General features: G+C 35.6%; 3 protein-coding genes across 3 annotated transcripts; 1 reads left to right on the top strand and 2 right to left on the bottom strand.

The window, feature by feature from the left end:
* The first annotated feature begins 7,511 nt into the window (after positions 1–7,511).
* LOC18048611 (translocase of chloroplast 159, chloroplastic) lies at positions 7,512–11,907 on the top strand. The gene has a single exon (XM_006444230.2). The coding sequence runs from the start codon at positions 7,757–7,759 to the stop codon at positions 11,759–11,761; it is 4,005 nt and encodes a 1,334-aa protein (XP_006444293.1). The 5' UTR covers positions 7,512–7,756; the 3' UTR covers positions 11,762–11,907.
* A 1,458-nt stretch (positions 11,908–13,365) lies between these two features.
* Positions 13,366–14,471, bottom strand: LOC18048610 (stress-related protein). The gene is made up of 3 exons (XM_006444229.2): positions 14,347–14,471; positions 14,031–14,258; positions 13,366–13,949 (listed from the first exon to the last, which is right to left on the bottom strand). Exons 1-3 carry the CDS (start codon positions 14,380–14,382, stop codon positions 13,530–13,532), a joined length of 684 nt encoding a protein of 227 aa, XP_006444292.1. The 5' UTR covers positions 14,383–14,471; the 3' UTR covers positions 13,366–13,529.
* Positions 14,472–15,187: 716 nt separating this feature from the next.
* LOC18048609 (alkylated DNA repair protein alkB homolog 8) lies at positions 15,188–17,746 on the bottom strand. Its single transcript, XM_006444228.2, has 4 exons — positions 17,377–17,746; positions 17,130–17,161; positions 16,033–16,221; positions 15,188–15,737 (listed from the first exon to the last, which is right to left on the bottom strand). The coding sequence occupies exons 1-4, from the start codon at positions 17,618–17,620 to the stop codon at positions 15,420–15,422; spliced, it is 783 nt and encodes a 260-aa protein (XP_006444291.1). The 5' UTR covers positions 17,621–17,746; the 3' UTR covers positions 15,188–15,419.
* Between the last annotated feature and the right edge of the window lie 200 nt (positions 17,747–17,946).

Genomic DNA, 17,946 nt, shown 5'->3' with positions numbered 1-17,946 from the left:
TGGAGAAGAATCATGGTTGACAAAATTCTATGAATTTCGATTGAATTTCGAGATCCTAGTTCGTTGAGAATAGGATTGGGGACAAAATTTCTTCCCGGTTTAGTATTGGGGGTGGAAACAAAAGATGGTTGAGAACTATGATGAGATCTTGAATACCTTGAAATTTAGATTTTTTTTTATAAATATATGATAAGTCGCTTTATTGAATTACATATATATGGATGGTATGTTGGTTATTATCGCATGACATATTGTTTGTGACAGAATCTGTTGCGTATGACAAAAAATTCTTATTATCCAAGATAATTCAAGATTCCAATTGGGACAAGATTGAAATACATTCTTGTTCAGATTTAGTGTTCAGGACAAAATTATGATTGACAATCCTAACTAATCTCATCCCGTTGTCAATCCTAAGAAAAATAGATACGCTTTGGTTTAATTAGAAAACACAATTGGTATGCATGAAAGGACTGTCGTTTTGGCGAACTGTTGGAATTTTGTGGAATTAATTACTTTTACCTAATTTCATGGAATTAATTACTTTTAGTCGTAAGTACTTAATTTTTTCAATTTCGCTTCATTCTTTTTTTCTATTTATGATAATAATTCGATATTATAGGTACAATATAAGTGATTGGAAATTTTTACAAAAGAAAAATAAGGGCATGTTATAGCTATACTGATATTTATAAAAATAATTTCATATTTATGATATAATTTAAAAAGCTTGGATTACATAAATATTTTGAGCTTTTTTTTTTATACCATGTATAACATAATATATTACAAGTTGACGAATAGTTGCATAAAATATGTCAAGACCCATTGAATGCTTTGTGAAGGAGAGTGTTTGAGAAAACTAAAATATCCACGCACACAATAATAATAATAATAATAATAATAATAATAAAATGGAATAATAAGACCGCAAAACTACGTGTGAATTAATCGCCGTCGTATGTGATTAAAACAATGAAGTCAATGTCATTGTTAAATTAAATAATGCGTGAATAATCACGGTTAAGTGAAGGACAAGTGGGACGGTTCACTTAGCTGCTAGCAGCTGGTTGCTACTTGCTGCTTGCAAATTGGTAGCCCATACGGAAGGTTCAACTTTCGCAACCACCTTGGCGTCATGCACTATACAACCTGCCGACCTCAATGAGCGTCTCAAGTTTTCTCGTACTAAGATGGGTGATATCATTACCTGACATTACTTGCTTAATTCATAATTTTAACATTATTCCCACTGTTTTATGGGATTCTTACCATTTTTATTATTTATTGTCAAAATAGTATTACAGTATATTTATAGTTAAAATTTTTAGTTTGCATAATTTGTTGTTTTTTTAAAGTGAATATTGGAATACAATGTGTATGTTGTGATGGAATGCAGAAAGTACGATGAAAATAATTATATAATGAAATGAATAGTTGATATTGGGGTTTTTTATCACTTAAGAGTTGATATTGCAGTTTGCATATATGTGTGTGTCTGTGCGCGCACGTTTCTCACATTTTTTTAATTAAGAAAATGGTGGCTTAATGAATCTCCTAGCAGAAATTTTAGTTCTATACCAGGAACATGAATAAGTAAAAAGTAGTGCTAGATTTGTGAAAATAGTAGCAGGATCTTTAGTACTACTACTACAGCAGAGCACTTGAAGTCTATAGAGCCCATTAGTCCTGCAGACAAAAGATAAGTCTAGGAGAATAATAATATTTTACCCTCTTTAATTTCTCTCATTAACCCCCACTTTTTTATTTGAACTTAAAATGACTAAAATATCTATCACAACCAATAGATTCTTTAGGTTAAAGATCGAAGATTAGCATGTTTTCTTCCATTTTCTCTCTTTTCGACGACAACACCAACACCAACAATTTGACACTCATTTAACTTTGGAATTGGAATTTGAACATTTATTGACATGGCAAATGGTAAAGATTACTGTTGCTACTGTTGTTGTAAATAATTATAATTAATATCTGTAAGTAATTAATAGTTCTCTTTAAAAAATATAATTTGTGCTTTTATTACTTTTTTATTAATAGACTGAGTATGAGACAAAAAATAAAATTAAAAACAATAACTATTACGATTATTAAGGGTAATTTTAAAATAAATGAGATTATTTAAAAAGTGGGGGTTAATAAGATAAAATAAAGAAGTCAAATATTATTACTCGATCATGGACTATGTAGGAGATGGTGTGGAAAAGTTCAAATTCAATCACCGCAAGCCCTTGTGAGACCACGGTTCTGATGCTTAGTTAAAGCATAGTCTAGTTCTAGAGGTATAAAGATCTAAAAACTTGATCTAAAGAGACATGGATATGCATAATATACGGTATCATCCATTAAGATAAAATTATGCTATAAATAGTACGCCCTCTTCATATCAAAGAGGACAAGATACCCATAACAATAAAATAATTATTTATTTTTAATAGTGAAAGTATTATATTCATCTTCGTGAATATAAGCGAAGTATTAAATTATGTTAAATTTTGTGTCTCATTTATTATATCATTTGCACTTTTTTAAAAATCTATGCATTAGTAAAGTTAATTGAAAATAATTAAGGGTCGTTGTTGGAGTTGTTATCTGGTTGTAAGTATCAGTAGAAATCTAATTGTAGTATACTAATATTTAAAAAAAAAAAGTAAATTGAAAATAATTCCATGCCCCTAATAAAAGTTGTAAAGTGTAGACATCTTGGACTAGCGATCATTTGAAAAATGCTTGGTAGTCACGCAAGATTATTCCATGTTACCGTAATAGACGTTCATATGCTACAGTCGATCGACACTGCATGATATGTTTTTTTTTTTTCCCTGTGGTCACAAATCTAGCATGCCAATCCGTAAGTCGTGCCGGCGCCCACCAATCCACACAATGTTGACTAGGAAATGGATAATTCTTGAAAAAACTAAAAAAAGGATTTGAGTGCCTTCAAAAAAGTAAAGAAAAATAAAAGTGGGAACACATTCACATCACATGGACCTTACAAAGTGTCCAAGGAATCACGCAGACTTCTTAATCATGCATCGGTTCTTTTATGATGAAGTGTAATCATTGCCCCGTTTACGAGGAGTTAATAATCAAGGCAGACAGATTAATCAAATCAATAGCCAAAAGTTTGACCAAGAAGCTATTAAATTCATATAATATATAAAGGCCGGTTGAATAAATTGTAGTAAATATACTAAAAAAAGGCAAAAGTCGTATACGTGTATTCAAACATTTTTTTAATTCAGCAGTTGATGTAATGTCCTAAATCTGGTTCGTCGCGAGCTTGTTAAAAACAAGAGTACATGATGAGGCCATTTTTGGGCCAGGTATAGAAGAAGCTCTCTGCAGGCCGACGGCTTATGTCAAAGATCTTGGCCCAATGGACCCCGACACTGTAGCATTAGAAAATGTCAAAACATGTTGCTGTTTTTTTTTTTTAAAGTTAAAAGAATATTCTTTTAGATTATTATAACATACATCAGGGGTAATATAATTAATTATATAAACTAATGTATATATGACATGTATAACTGAATTAAAAATAATAATCACTTTTATAGTGATTTTTTAAAATAAATATACATATGTTATAACGTTGTTTGCTTATTGTATGACTAACATGACATTGCTGATGTATTTTAAAATTTTTCATAAGTCAAACTCTTAGGGAGGAGAAGGTACTCAGTGCTCGTAAAATATTATTTTTTATTCATTCATTGCTCTATATATATATATATATATATATATATATATATAAATTATCATGATTGGTTGAAGTATACACATGATAAGTCATTAATGGTTAAATACTAATATTTTAAGAGCATCTAAAACTTTTTCCTTCATGGAGAAGGTTGTTCCTTATTATTGAAGTTAGAGTTGGTCCAAAAATATGTTTTCATTTTATTGCCAATCTGAATGGATAACTTGTTTTGAATATTTAATCAGATAAATTTACTTACACACACATATATATATATTAATATAGCTTTGAAAAGAAAATTAGTAGTTTTAGAATACCTCCAATTTTCAATCAAACAAATGAGCATTTGTCGTGGTTTACACTTAATAGATAGAAATAAACTAAACTTGCGAAGTTAAAACCACAAGTAGTGCTGTAGTAAATGGATGGAGTGAGGGTCATGGGCTCATTGAAGGTCGAAGATAATTGTAGTAGATGTTGGTCGTCGCGGCAATTAGAGGCCAACCATTTGTAGATGAGGAACAAGAGAGGATGACTATTAACACGTACCTCACCACCAGAAAACAACAGCGAGTCTGTACAAAAGCGTCCGCAACCAAACAAACTCTCCTTTGATTTCTAATCCTCAGCGTTATCCTTTTCCTTTGATTTCAACCAAACAAGACAATATTTCATTTCAGTGGCGCTACACAAAACCCTAATCTGTTTTTGGATCTTTGACTGTACTAAGATATTATTATCTGCCTTTTTTTTCTTTTTCTTTTTTTGATATTAGAGACTATAAAATTTGAAATACTGGGAAAAAAAAAAAAAAGAGGCGTTCGTCGATGCTACACTTCTGTTAGTAGGGATGGCAAAAATCCCCACGGGGACGGGTACCCTCGGGGATTTTCCCCATTCGGGGAGGGTATGTGGATAATTTCATACCCAATTTCTTATTCGGGGAGGGGACGGGGAAATTTTTTTACCCAATTTCTTATTCGGGGAGGGGACGGGGATGAGGTGGAATCCCCATCCCCTACCCATTTCCCCATTTTAATTTTTAATTTAATTTTAATTTTTTAAAATTACTAGTAAATAAATTATAAAATTTAAATTATAAAATTATAAATATTGGTAAAAATAAAAAATATCAAAATATTTATATTATTAAACTTTTAGGCCTAATTAGCTAATTAAAGTTCTAAATTTTTATTTAGGACATTAAAAAGACTGAGTAGATTCTATTAGCCAAATTTTTTTTTTAATTTTGATATTCTTTAAATATTTTAAACTTAAATCTATTTTTTATTTAATTTTAGATGTTATAATTGCCCACAGCGAATCACAATTTTAATATCTAATCTAATCTAATTTAATATTTACTTTTGATTTGCTCCGATTTAACTATTGTGTTGTAAAGGGAATAGTCCACATTTATAAAGTGCCCACGCCACCATTGAAAAAGTTAATTTTGAATCTAAATTTGATTTTATTTGTAACAATTTTGTATTAGACTATTAATTTGTTCATGATAGTTTGTAAAATAAGTTTGTATCTCTTGTATGTTGCGTTACTTACTAATTTAATGTATGTGACTTTTGTAATAGATATTAATGTAAGATATATTTCGAACTTTACTTTTATTTGAATTTTTTATTTTAATATGATTAACTCAAAATCGAAAAAAAAATGTATTAGTTATTCGGGGATCGGGGACCCTCGGGGATCCCCTGTTATTATTCGGGGAGGGGATGGGGATTCTCTCAAGTAATTCTGACGGGGACGGGGAGGGGATGGGGACATACGTAAAATATCGGGGATGGGTACGGGGAGATCGGTCCCCTCCCCTCCCCTCCCCATTGCCATCCCTATCTGTTAGTTATGGAAGTTTGCCAACAGTCATGTACTTTTTTTTTGTGGGTACTACTAGATAAAATTCTTTAATTTTTTTTTTTAATGCAAAACATTAATTAAATTTTAAATAACAGTTCTCTTTAGTGATTCGCTTTGAATTTAGTTTAGTTGACAGCCTCTCACCATAACTATATTTTGGCATTTAACTGCCTTCTTTTTTAATTTTTTATCAGTCCATAATTATTTTTACTGATTTTAGCGTATCAGTTGACAAGCTCTTTTCCTTCCAATTATTTTTACTGATTTTAGCCTCATCACTGTGAGCTAATAATTCATGGGGGGAGATGCCAACTGTATTGAACATAGATACGCAAATTACTTAGGGATGACAATGGGAAGGAGAGGGGAGAAGACTGATCTTCCCGTACCCATCCTTAATATTCTAAATATATTTCCGTCTCCTCCTCATCCCCTACAAAATTGCTTTAAGAAATTCTCGTCCCCTCTTCGAATAATAATAGGGGATCCTCGATGGTCCTCGATTCCTGAATAACTGATACATTTTTAATTTTTGATTTTAATTTAATCATATTAAAATAAAAAATTCAAATAAAAATAAAGTTTGACAATATCTCTTACATTAACATTAATCCATTACAAAAGTCACATTACAAAGTATAAATCACCATAATAATTATTTTGATCAATCTTCATAATCCTACAATTGAAAAAAAAATTACTTTTATATCAACAATGAGATAAATGAAATAAATATAGATACTTAATCAATATTTTTAATAAAATATTTACCTCTTACGCCTCATGCTCCTCTTGTTATTCCTCTAGAAATGCGGCAAATTGAGAGATAGTCACAGATTTCAAATTTAAAATAATAAAAATAATATAAGTAATGTAACTTCTAAGTGAAAATATTAATAATTATATAACATAATTACAATGTAAAATAAACTAATACTGCCATTGTAAGCTTGTAGCCAACTTTGACAACACATTAAAGCCTTCAATGTGCTTGAATGAAGCGTGTTACGGTGCTAAAAGCTTATTCGGAAGCAACAATTGTAATTAGAATTATCAAAATATCTCTAGCAATTTGTGCCAATATAAGATACCTACAGGCATTTATTTTCCACCAACTCAAAATATTAAAATCTTTCATATGTGGCATAACTTTCTAATCTAAATTTTAGTGTAGTTAATTAGGCCCAAAAGTTTAATGATATAATGATTTTGATATTTGTTATTTATACTAATATTTTAATATTTAATAATTAACATTTTATTATTTATTTACCAATACTTTTTAAAAATAAAAATAAAATCAGGAAATGAGGAGGAGATGAGGATTACGCCGCATCCCTATCCCTTAATCAAATAAAAAATTAGTTAAAAAATTATTCACATCCTTTTCTCGAATAAAAAATTAGGTAAAAAATTATTTATGTACCCTCTTCGAATGGAGAAAATTCTTGAAGGTACTTATTCTCATAGGGATTTCTATCATCCCTAAATTATTATCCTATCAAGGTATAAACTTATAAAGGAAGTTCTGGTATAATTTGAAACAAGATATTAGTAGATTTATAATATAAAATAATTAGAAAAATAATTATGAAGTTGACAGGTTAAATTGCTTATTCTTTTAGTATGAAACGAATCTTAAACCACCACACAAAAATTAACGTGTTTCCAGAAATTTCAATGAAAGAACTAGAACTAGTTTAGTAACCAGACCCCCCCACAAAAAAACAAAATCTGCCTAAAATATCATACCGTTTGCGTTAAACATAAAAAATGGCCCATTTAGATAAATAAATAAATATATATATATATATAGATATATATCAGTGGGGCAATTAGGTCATTACATGATCCTCAGAAACATCGAATCCTCCGACTGAAAGCCCACCCAAACTCACTCGTGCGGTTATATAAAAACCCCTGACACGAACCCAAAAAAAGAAAAAAAAACCACAACGCAAACGACGTAACCTTATCTTCGACTTTCTTCATCATCGCACAGCAAGCTCCCTCCCCACAACTTTGCATCCCTTCAAACCCAACCCAAGCCCTCACACGCCAACCAATTTGGAAAATAAATAAATAAATAAAAGATAAAACCCACCAAACAAAACAGAAACCCTAAACCAACGCAACAGCAATCAGCTTACCTTTACTTCAATGGACTCTTACAAGACTTCTGCTCCAGAAACGATGTCGTATCAGTCAGGTTTTTCATCTTCTCCCCTTTCCTACGATAGTAATAATAACAATAGCGATTACGATAATTCAGTGAAGAATTTGGGATTGGAGGGTGATAATAATAGCAAAATTAACGGTACTGGTGGTGGTGGTGGTGGTGTTAGTGATGGTGAGTCTGAGAATGGGGAGTTTTTGAGTGGAGATGAGGGGTTTGAAACGGCGTCAGAGAAGCCTGTTGTAGCTGAGGAAACCGTAGAGCAACCTGCTGAAGAGGATTTTAATGATGCCCCTTCTGTGGATTCTTCGGAGTTTTCTATGCCTGACAGTGTTCAGAACGTGCGTGAGAATGATAATGATGAAAAAGATGTCATGGGGGATTCGGAAGTTAGGGTTTTGAAGGAGGAACAGGGGGAGGGGAAGGAGCCGCTTGGTGATGGTGATAAGGGTTTGAAGGTGATTTTGGATGAGGGATCTGTGAAGCAGCTTGAAATTGAGGGTGTGGATGGTTCTGGTGAAAATGAGGGTTTAAGAGAGAATACGACTTCAAGTGAGTTTTTGTCTGTTGAGGGTGGAAAAAGTGAGGTTCTTTACTGTGAAAAGTCTATGGAAAATAAGGAAGACAATGTGGCGGCTGAATTTGAAGCTGAGGGTGTGAAGCTTACTGGTGGAGGGAGCTCGGTAGTGGAAGCTGTTAATGTTGATACATTGAATTCCGGAGTAGCTGTGGTTGGGGGTTTAGAGGGAATTAAGGACGTTGAGATTAAAGGGATGGAGGTCCCTGATGAGCAGAATGTGAGCTTGGAAAATGGGTTTGGTAAAATTAATCATGTTAACGAAGTGGTGGAATCAGAACCAGTTCCACTGGAAAGTAAGTCGGAGAAGAATTTTGAGTCTCCAACAAATGAGGATGCTAGATCATCAGAAGTGCAGCCTGGGGAACTGGAAGTTGATGTTGCTGTTGTGTCTAACGATGAGAGTTCAGTTACCACTAATGTTGTTGTTGACAATGAGGTAAAAGCAGTTTCAATCAGTGAGCCAACTAGTGAGACAAAGTCTGAATTTGAAGCCAAGCAGACAGTGGTTGACTTGGATGGAGCTGCTGATGCAGTTGAAAATGGGTCCAGTGCCGTGGTAGATGAGGGGCTTGCAGAAGGAACTCAGGTTGCGAACTTTGCTGCTGAATCTATGCAGACTAAAGCAGCTTCTGAGGCTGAACATTTAGAAAATGAGCAGACCATTGTGAGTGCTCACAGTGAGAAACTGGAAGATGAGAAGTCGGGCAAATTGCATACAGCCGAATCTGCAAAAGTGAGTAAAATTTCAAATGCTGAAGTTACTCTGGAAGCTGAGGAAGGACACCGGCATCAAGATGAGGAGGATGAGATTGAAGGCTCAGATTCCGATGGTATGATATTTGGAAGCTCTGAAGCAGCTAAACAATTCCTGGAAGAACTGGAACAAGCATCAGGTGTTGGTTCTCAATCAGGTGCTGAGAGTTCTCGTGATCATTCACAGAGAATTGACGGTCAGATTGTCAGTGATTCAGATGAAGAAGTAGACACTGATGAGGAAGGGGAGGGGAAAGAGTTATTTGATTCTGCTGCATTGGCAGCTTTATTGAAAGCAGCAGCAGGTGCAGACTCCGATGGTGGCAATATCACTATAACATCACAAGATGGATCAAAGCTCTTCTCTGTTGAACGTCCTGCTGGTTTGGGGACCTCACTTCGTACTTTGAAGCCTGCTCCACGGCCGAATCGTACTAATCTTTTTACTTCTTCCAGACTCGCAACTGGGGGGGAGACTGAGACCAACTTGAGTGAAGAAGAGAAAACAAAGCTGGAAAAGTTACAGCATTTAAGGGTGAAATTTCTGAGGCTTGTTCACAGACTAGGTTACTCTCCAGAAGATTCACTTGTCGGGCAGGTTCTGCACCGCTTGTCACTTATTGCAGGGAGGCAAACTGGTCAATTATTTAGCCTTGATGCTGCTAAGACAACAGCACTGCAGCTTGAAGCAGAGGAGAAAGATGATTTGAATTTCACCTTGAACATACTGGTCCTTGGGAAAACTGGTGTGGGCAAGAGTGCTACAATAAATTCTATTTTTGGGGAGGAGAAAACTTCCATCCATGCTTTTGAACCTGGCACAACTTCTGTCAAGGAGATAGTTGGAACAGTTGATGGGGTTAAGATCAGGGTCATTGACACTCCAGGTTTGAAATCTTCGGGTGTTGAACAGGGTGTCAATAGAAAAGTTTTGGCTTCTATTAAGAAGTTCACCAAGAAATGTGCCCCAGATATTGTTCTGTATGTTGATCGTCTGGACAGCCAAACCAGAGATCTTAATGATCTGCCATTGTTAAGATCAATCACTAATGCTCTTGGTACTCAAATTTGGCGTAGTGCCATAGTTACTCTGACCCATGCTGCTTCGGCACCTCCAGATGGGCCGTCAGGATCCCCCTTGAGTTATGAGATCTTTGTGGCCCAACGTTCCCATGTTGTTCAACAATCCATTGGGCAAGCTGTTGGTGATCTGCGTCTGATGAATCCAAGTTTGATGAATCCGGTATCTCTTGTTGAGAATCATCCTGCCTGTCGAAAGAATAGAGATGGCCAGAAGGTACTTCCTAATGGTCAAACTTGGAGGCCTCAGTTATTGTTGTTATGCTATTCAATGAAGATCTTATCTGAAGCAAGTTCTCTTGCAAAACCTCAAGAGTCATTTGACCACCGAAAACTGTTTGGCTTTCGTGTTCGTTCACCTCCACTTCCATACTTGTTGTCTTGGCTGTTGCAATCTCGCACACACCCAAAACTCCCCACTGATCAGGGCGGTGATAATGCTGATTCTGATATTGAATTGGCTGACTTGTCTGATTCTGATCAAGAAGAAGAAGAGGATGAATATGATCTGCTTCCACCATTCAAACCTCTGAGGAAAGCTCAAATTGCTAAGCTTAGTAAGGAACAAAAGAAGGCGTATTTTGAGGAGTATGATTACCGGGTGAAACTCCTTCAGAAAAAGCAGTGGAGAGAGGAGTTGAGAAGAATGAGAGAGATGAAGAAGAGAGGAAATGCTGCTACTGAAGATTATGGTTATGTGGGGGAAGATGTTGATCAGGAGAATGGAAGTTCAGCTGCCGTGCCAGTGCCATTGCCTGATATGGTCTTGCCTCAGTCCTTTGATGGTGATAATCCAGCTTACAGGTATCGGTTCTTGGAGCCAAATTCACAGTTTTTGGCAAGGCCAGTGTTGGACGGCCATGGTTGGGACCATGATTGTGGGTATGATGGTGTCAACGTTGAACACAGTTTGGCAATTGCTAGTCGATTTCCAGCGGCCGTTACTGTTCAAGTCACAAAGGATAAGAAAGAGTTCAACCTTCATTTGGATTCTTCAATTGCTGCGAAGCTAGGCGAGAATGGATCTAGTATGGCTGGCTTTGACATCCAAAATGTTGGGAAGCAACTTGCTTACATCCTCAGAGGGGAGACCAAATTCAAAAATTTCAAGAGGAACAAGACAGCTATTGGAGCCTCTGTTACATTTTTAGGTGAAAATGTGGCTACTGGTTTGAAACTCGAGGATCAGATTGCCCTTGGGAAACGCTTAATGCTGGTGGGTAGTACTGGGACCATCCGATCTCAGGGTGATTCTGCATATGGAGCGAATTTGGAGATGAAGCTCAGGGAAGCAGACTTTCCAATTGGCCAGGATCAATCCTCATTGGGGTTGTCTTTAGTGAAATGGAGAGGGGACTTGGCCTTGGGTGCCAACCTTCAGTCACAATTTTCCGTTGGACGAAGTTCTAAGATGGCTATTCGTGCAGGATTGAACAACAAACTCAGCGGCCAAATTTCTGTCCGAACTAGCAGCTCAGATCAACTTCAGATTGCACTTCTGGGTATCCTTCCGGTTGCCATGACAATTTATAAAAGCATTCGACCTGGGGCAAGTGAGAATTACTCGATGTACTAGGTTCCCTCTCAATTTTTGTTGCTGCCTTTTGACTACTCTGAAAGTGCATCATGAATTAGGTTGTCTCTTAAGCATAATTTAGTTGTATTTTGCATTTTCTTGAATAATGGTTATCTATTTATTTGGTATGGAGCATATTGCCATTAGAGGTTCGTGTTGATTTTGCAAACGGATTGTATTGAATTCATGAGGTAATCTGGATAAATTCACTGTTTATTTAACAGTTTTTCCCTGATTTACTGTGGTGTTAAAATTATACTATATCTATTGAGAAAAAGTGTCTTCTACGGTTTGGATTCTCTGATATTTCTGTTAGGAAATTGTTTACTAGCTATGTATTTTATAATTATGCTGAATCAGAGTGAGTTTTAGCTTTGATAGTGGGCCTTCTTCTTTTTATCGTCGTTGATACTGGAGAACGAGCTAAGAAGCCATTCAAGTATGTTCTTCTAGTTGTTTTCCACGGTAAGAAATTTATTATCTTTCATGAAGCAGGCAAACGCACGTACAAACACCATACAAATACTGCTTGTCAATTTTCTAGACTCAGCAATCTCTGCTTGTGATTAGCAAGGGAGAAAGAGAATTCCAAAATCTAATAATTTTCTTGTACTACTGTAGTACTGATTGTAGATGTCAAAATGGATGCAAAAGCAACGAATATGAAGATACCCCTCCACTGCTATCATTTTTTTTTTAATTTTCTGATGCATTGCCCTTCCAGGCTTCCATTCCCTTACAAAGCATCGTCACATATTGCAGCTTTATTTCTTGGTCTCTACGGACTATTCTAGTTTTCTTGTCTTAGAATTGGATATTTGCCGTGCGGATGTCGTACTATTTCCTATATGCAATCTTCCCACCGAATTTCGATCCGAGGAAATGTCATGCTGAATCAACTACCTTTTACCTCATATGTCCACAACTCAAACGTTAGATTTGAGAGTTTCTGAATTTTCTTGGCAGATATTGAGCACAACATATTGTTTATGTTTAAAAGAAATTAGCTAGACGTAAAGAGACGACTAAAATATCTAAACAGAAGAGTTTTCACCGAAATTTTTTTACATGTGTGTATAACATAGTAATTATTTAGCAAGAATTATGTTGCATTAGAGTATATATTTTTGTTATTATCTTTTAGCTTATCCCTTAAATAAGAAATATTTCATTAAAAATTTCTCATTAAAATATACATATATTTATATTTTTGTAATTAATTTTCAACAAATGAATGATTATCTCTCAACTTATCTCGCCCTCTCTACTTTTTAATTAATATTATTTTATTCCCTAATTTTTTTTAAAAAAATAAATAATTAATTAAAAAATAAAATATATTTCTTCCCTTAAGATCTTTCCATAGATTAACTAATTCAAATAATGACACATAATTAAATCTCAAATTAAAATTAAGTAGAATTATCACAAAAAGTAAAGCCACGATAACTATCAACGACAATTATTCATTCATAAAACTTAATAAAAACTAATATTGAAACTCTTTATAAGTTGGTAAAAATGATGAATCGATGAATTGACATTTTTTTAATAATAATTTTAAAAATAATAAGATAAATTAAAAAGTGATAATTTAAGAGGGAGAAGTATCATAATTTCATAACTTCATCGTTGCCTAAGTTCTAGTCCAACAATCGTCACATCAAAAATGCGGGAAAAACCAAAGCCATGAAATACACTGATTAAATAAAAAAAAAGCAAACAGCACTTCAGTACAAGCAAAGCACGATCCAAAATCGAACGGCTATCACTGTGCCGAAACTGTCTCTATTTTACCATCAATCGGAACAGTGGGCGTGGGTCCCTCGTCAAACACCTTAGCAATCCTCTCTGTTGGAATCAACGGTAGATAAGTTGCGATAGGATATCCCCTCTCTTCCGTACAACGAACCAGTTGATTATACTTCTCAGACCAGCAAGCAGCCGTGGGTATCACGATCTGAGCCACTTGCGGGAAGACCGGAAGCCGATTCAGCCAGCGCCAAGCCGACAAAGCGTACTGCTCGGCCACCTGCTCGTACTTACTATACATGCTGTTCATAATCGTTGTCGCAGCGTCAACCACACCGACGCGTTGAACCTCAAAAGCCATGGCTCGTGCCTGGCTCGATGCCTGCTTCACTAGTGAAGGCACGTGCCTCTCTAATTCTCCCAGAGATTCCTCCACCTGCATGCAATACATGTGACCAGAAATTGAATTCCCAGACCAAAAAGAAAAAGAAAAGGAAAAAAATTCCTGTAACCGGACCTTGCGATCGACGAACTCGAGAAGTTCAAACGGAACGTCGTGTAGATCCTCATAAATGGGGCCGAGAACGGTTTTCACGGTTGCCTCAACGGCTTGGACGCCCGGTTTGAGCGGGCCGGAGCTTTCTTTGGCGTATTCGTATACAGTTGAAAAGCACACTATAATGTAGATCGCTGCTACTTGTACGAAATCCAAATACTTCAATCTTTTCTCATCTGCTTCAGTCCTCTGCCAATAATCATCACTCTTTCGCTACGTAAATAGAGATTAAGAAAAGCAAATGAAAAAGCATTTGAGTATAGACAAACGAAATTACCGTCTCCGTAAGCTGTTTGGCTTCTGAATCCGACATTTTGCACAGAGCACTCTCTTTGGAAATCGATTTTGCGATATTTCTTGAAAGATATTTAACTCGAAAGGAGTTTCTTCGAATGTAACGAAAAGGCTGAAATGGAGCGTTGAAACGACTCCATTTTTATAGAGATCACAACGATCTCTCTACGGGAAATCTACGGCTAGTTTCACTATACTCGCCACGTGGATGATAATGAGACGGTTAGATGAGGTCAAAGTAGTCAATCTCTTAATGTCTTGCCTTTGCGGATTAGATGAACTCGACGGCTTTCATTAAGCGTGGGAACAACGCGTGTCCTGAAGCTGCCACGTGGACGGTGCCGGCGATTTTAGTGATGCAATAATAATTGGTTTTTACGTGTCGAGATGGGGGTGACGGGAAGATAAATGTTTTATGCATGGCAGTGGCACGGATGGCTATGCACCTCCGTTGGCACGAGAATCAAGATGGTTAGCCTGACATTCACGTCCTTGTCTCTTGATTCTCTTGGTTTCGTCTCGTGAACGTTTCTTGACAAGGGAAGAATCAGCTGCAACAAGATGCACGCAATACGGCAATCCGGTGGTATACATGTTTTGTTTTGAGAAAAAAGTGTTATGGTAAACAATTTTAAAGTGCTAATTTTCCCAAACCTTCTGTTAGTTAATCAGATTCAGTTGACGTAGCGAAACTAAAATCTTTTTTTTTTTATTGTAATTGAACGACAGTCGCAATTGATCATCATTAATGATAACATTTATACAGAGCTACTGCATCATCAATGATAAATTCATGGAAATTTAGATATTTGACTGGAGAGAAATAAGAAATCGAATTGGTTGCTAAAGCATAATTTTGGTTGGTAATTGAGACGTGCACGACGGCTTACAATTAGAGATTGGAAGCATCCAATACAGTGGATATAGGTAGTCGCCTCAATTTCTAATGATGTTGCAATGCACGCATTACGCACCTTCTATTGGTTTTGCAAAGAATAAACTTGAATATGAAAGAACAAATATATGCGCCACCGCCAAAATTTGAATGTAAAGCTGCTACTCGACATGGCAAAGCTTTCGCATGGTTATGGAAGTTCGCTTTTTCTGATTTAGCACTTCCCCTTCCCACATCTGAAAACCCTGTTTGCGATTTATCTCGTGCTTCCAAAGGTAGCGAGCTTCTCTGGACATTATAACTAAAGATCCTGGAGTCAAGTAAACTGGAATCTTTACCGCATGTGGGTTATCTATTCTTCCCTCTCCAGTCGCAGAGGCTTCTTTGACTTGGGTGAAATGCATCACACATGATGACTCTAGGGAGACAATGGCAATTCCATCCTCGAACCGCATTAGGTCAACATGCGGACAGATGCCCTAATCATGGAAGAGCATCAACATTAAAAACTCATACATTTCAACTTCTCATGCATTGCAAGTGCACGAAAGATATGCTAATTGCCAAAATGAAAAGTTGTAAATAGATAATAACTGAATTAAAAAATAAGTGACACCTTGATTTAAAGAATTAAAATAAGTTATGCAGTATTCACAATCTCAAAGGTTTGTAGATATATGTTTTATTCGGAAATTAAATTGAGACCTTGAAAATATTATCTACATGGTGAACCTATATTCCTAACAAGATGAACAAATCAGAGTCACATCGTACCTCACCTGGCTGGTAAACATTTACAATTAATTGATCAAATAGTGGCTCTCTCCATAACAAATCTGATGGCAAAATGCAGACGTCCTTGTCCCCATCATTTATAGGCAAGTCATCACTGAGAAGAACTTCCTCACGGATAGAATCAGAAAGTTTGGTTGCCCACATCGGAAGGTCTCCAAATCTCATAACCTGCAAAGAACAGGTAAAAAAAAAATGATCTCATAAAGCAATGGCATCACATAAATATATATATTTTATAAATGTACTTTCAGAAATCAGAAATCATGCTCTGTTGGAAAATGTTTTAGCCTCCAAATAGACGACACTACAAACTATAGCTAATTACAGTTGAAAATGGAAATAAGTCAAACCAATCTAAGAAAAGGGTTTAATAACAGCACTCCAAGAACAGCTGGACATGTAAAGTGTCAATTGAACATACTTTGTTTTTGTTCATTTTGGCCCTAGATCAACAAAAAGGAGTGAGCTAAAATTTTCAAATCCAGAAGAAAAAAGTCAGAATCTGGAATAAACTGAGACTGAAACCACAAACGAAAGAATATTGGATGTTGAATGAGACAACTGACAGAACAATAATCGACAGAAATTTCGATAGATATAAATAAAACCCACAAAAGGAGATTTCTTCGACTTCATTAACATACATAGCTTGAAAAATGGAGGCATTTGCAGCCCTATCTCCAAACAGCCTAATTATGAATTATAAACTTACCAAGCACGAGCAGAAGAGCACATAATTGGGCAGCATCACCAGTTGTCACTAACTAATTGCAGATCTGCCTTCAGACCCATGTAAAATCAATATCTAACAATGTTATGAAAACACACCTTTATGCCTACTGGCTACTTCTCCCCCAACAGTACTATTGAAGCAGAACACTAACCAGTCACAGCACTAGAGATATACGGGACATTATGCTCTCTAAAACCAACCATTTAAACTACAACTAACTGACGGAATCAGCAGATTTAAAGATAAAGACAACCCCAATTTGTATTAACATTTCCAAATTTTAAATCCATCAGGTCCAAAAATAAAACTAATGGAATAACAGAAATGCTAGCTATCTACGCACCTGATTGTGAGAAGTATCGGTGAACCATCCTTCTGCAATCACAAATCACATGCCACGTCGTCGTCAGATGAGCATGATCAAAACAAAAAGCATACAGCCATCACTATCACTCTCAGCCATGCATGATGCATCAACGACAGAAATACTGTAGAGAAACTAAAAACAAGCCAAGCGATTTCATTCGTTCATATTTCATATAGCCCGATTGGGAATAAGTAAAAACTAAAGGAAAAAGGACGAAACGCACCGTTTTGGATTGCGGAGAGCAAATAAGATTGTTCTTCAGGGGAAAGAAAATCTCTGCATAAACATAATCCTCCGATTTCCTCAAACCGTTGCCAGCTGGATTTTTGACTGACATTTGACTGAGATCCATCCTCATCCGATGGAAATAGATCTTCTTCCAAATGCTGCTGTTGTTCATCATCTTCGGTGTCTGAGTCTGATGATCCCCCGAACACTTCTTCCAAGACTGTCTTCTGATCACTCATTTCTTCGGGGAAAGAAAGAGAGAATCTTCCAAAAACGATCTCAACGAAGCCTTTCAATTTCTCTGTTGCCCAAACTTAGCGCCTGTTTCTCATGGCTCGTCAAATTGACGCATTTAATCTTATAAATTTTTGTCAAAGCTTTTGTTATTATTTAATTTTTTAATAGAGTTTTAAAACTTAAATAAATTATTTTAGCTCAATTAAAAAAATTTTAAATTTTAAATTTTGAGAATATAGGTTGGAAATTTTTTAATATTAAAATATTTAAAATATTCTTAATTTATTTAATTAGTTTATTATTTTTTATAATATTATTTTAAAAAATT

Source organism: Citrus clementina, unplaced genomic scaffold, assembly GCF_000493195.1.
Source record: "Citrus clementina cultivar Clemenules unplaced genomic scaffold, Citrus_clementina_v1.0 scaffold_3, whole genome shotgun sequence".
NCBI classification, from domain to species: Eukaryota; Viridiplantae; Streptophyta; class Magnoliopsida; order Sapindales; family Rutaceae; genus Citrus; species Citrus x clementina.
Note: the sequence above shows the minus strand (reverse complement) of the source record. Positions and strands in the feature narration are given on the sequence as shown.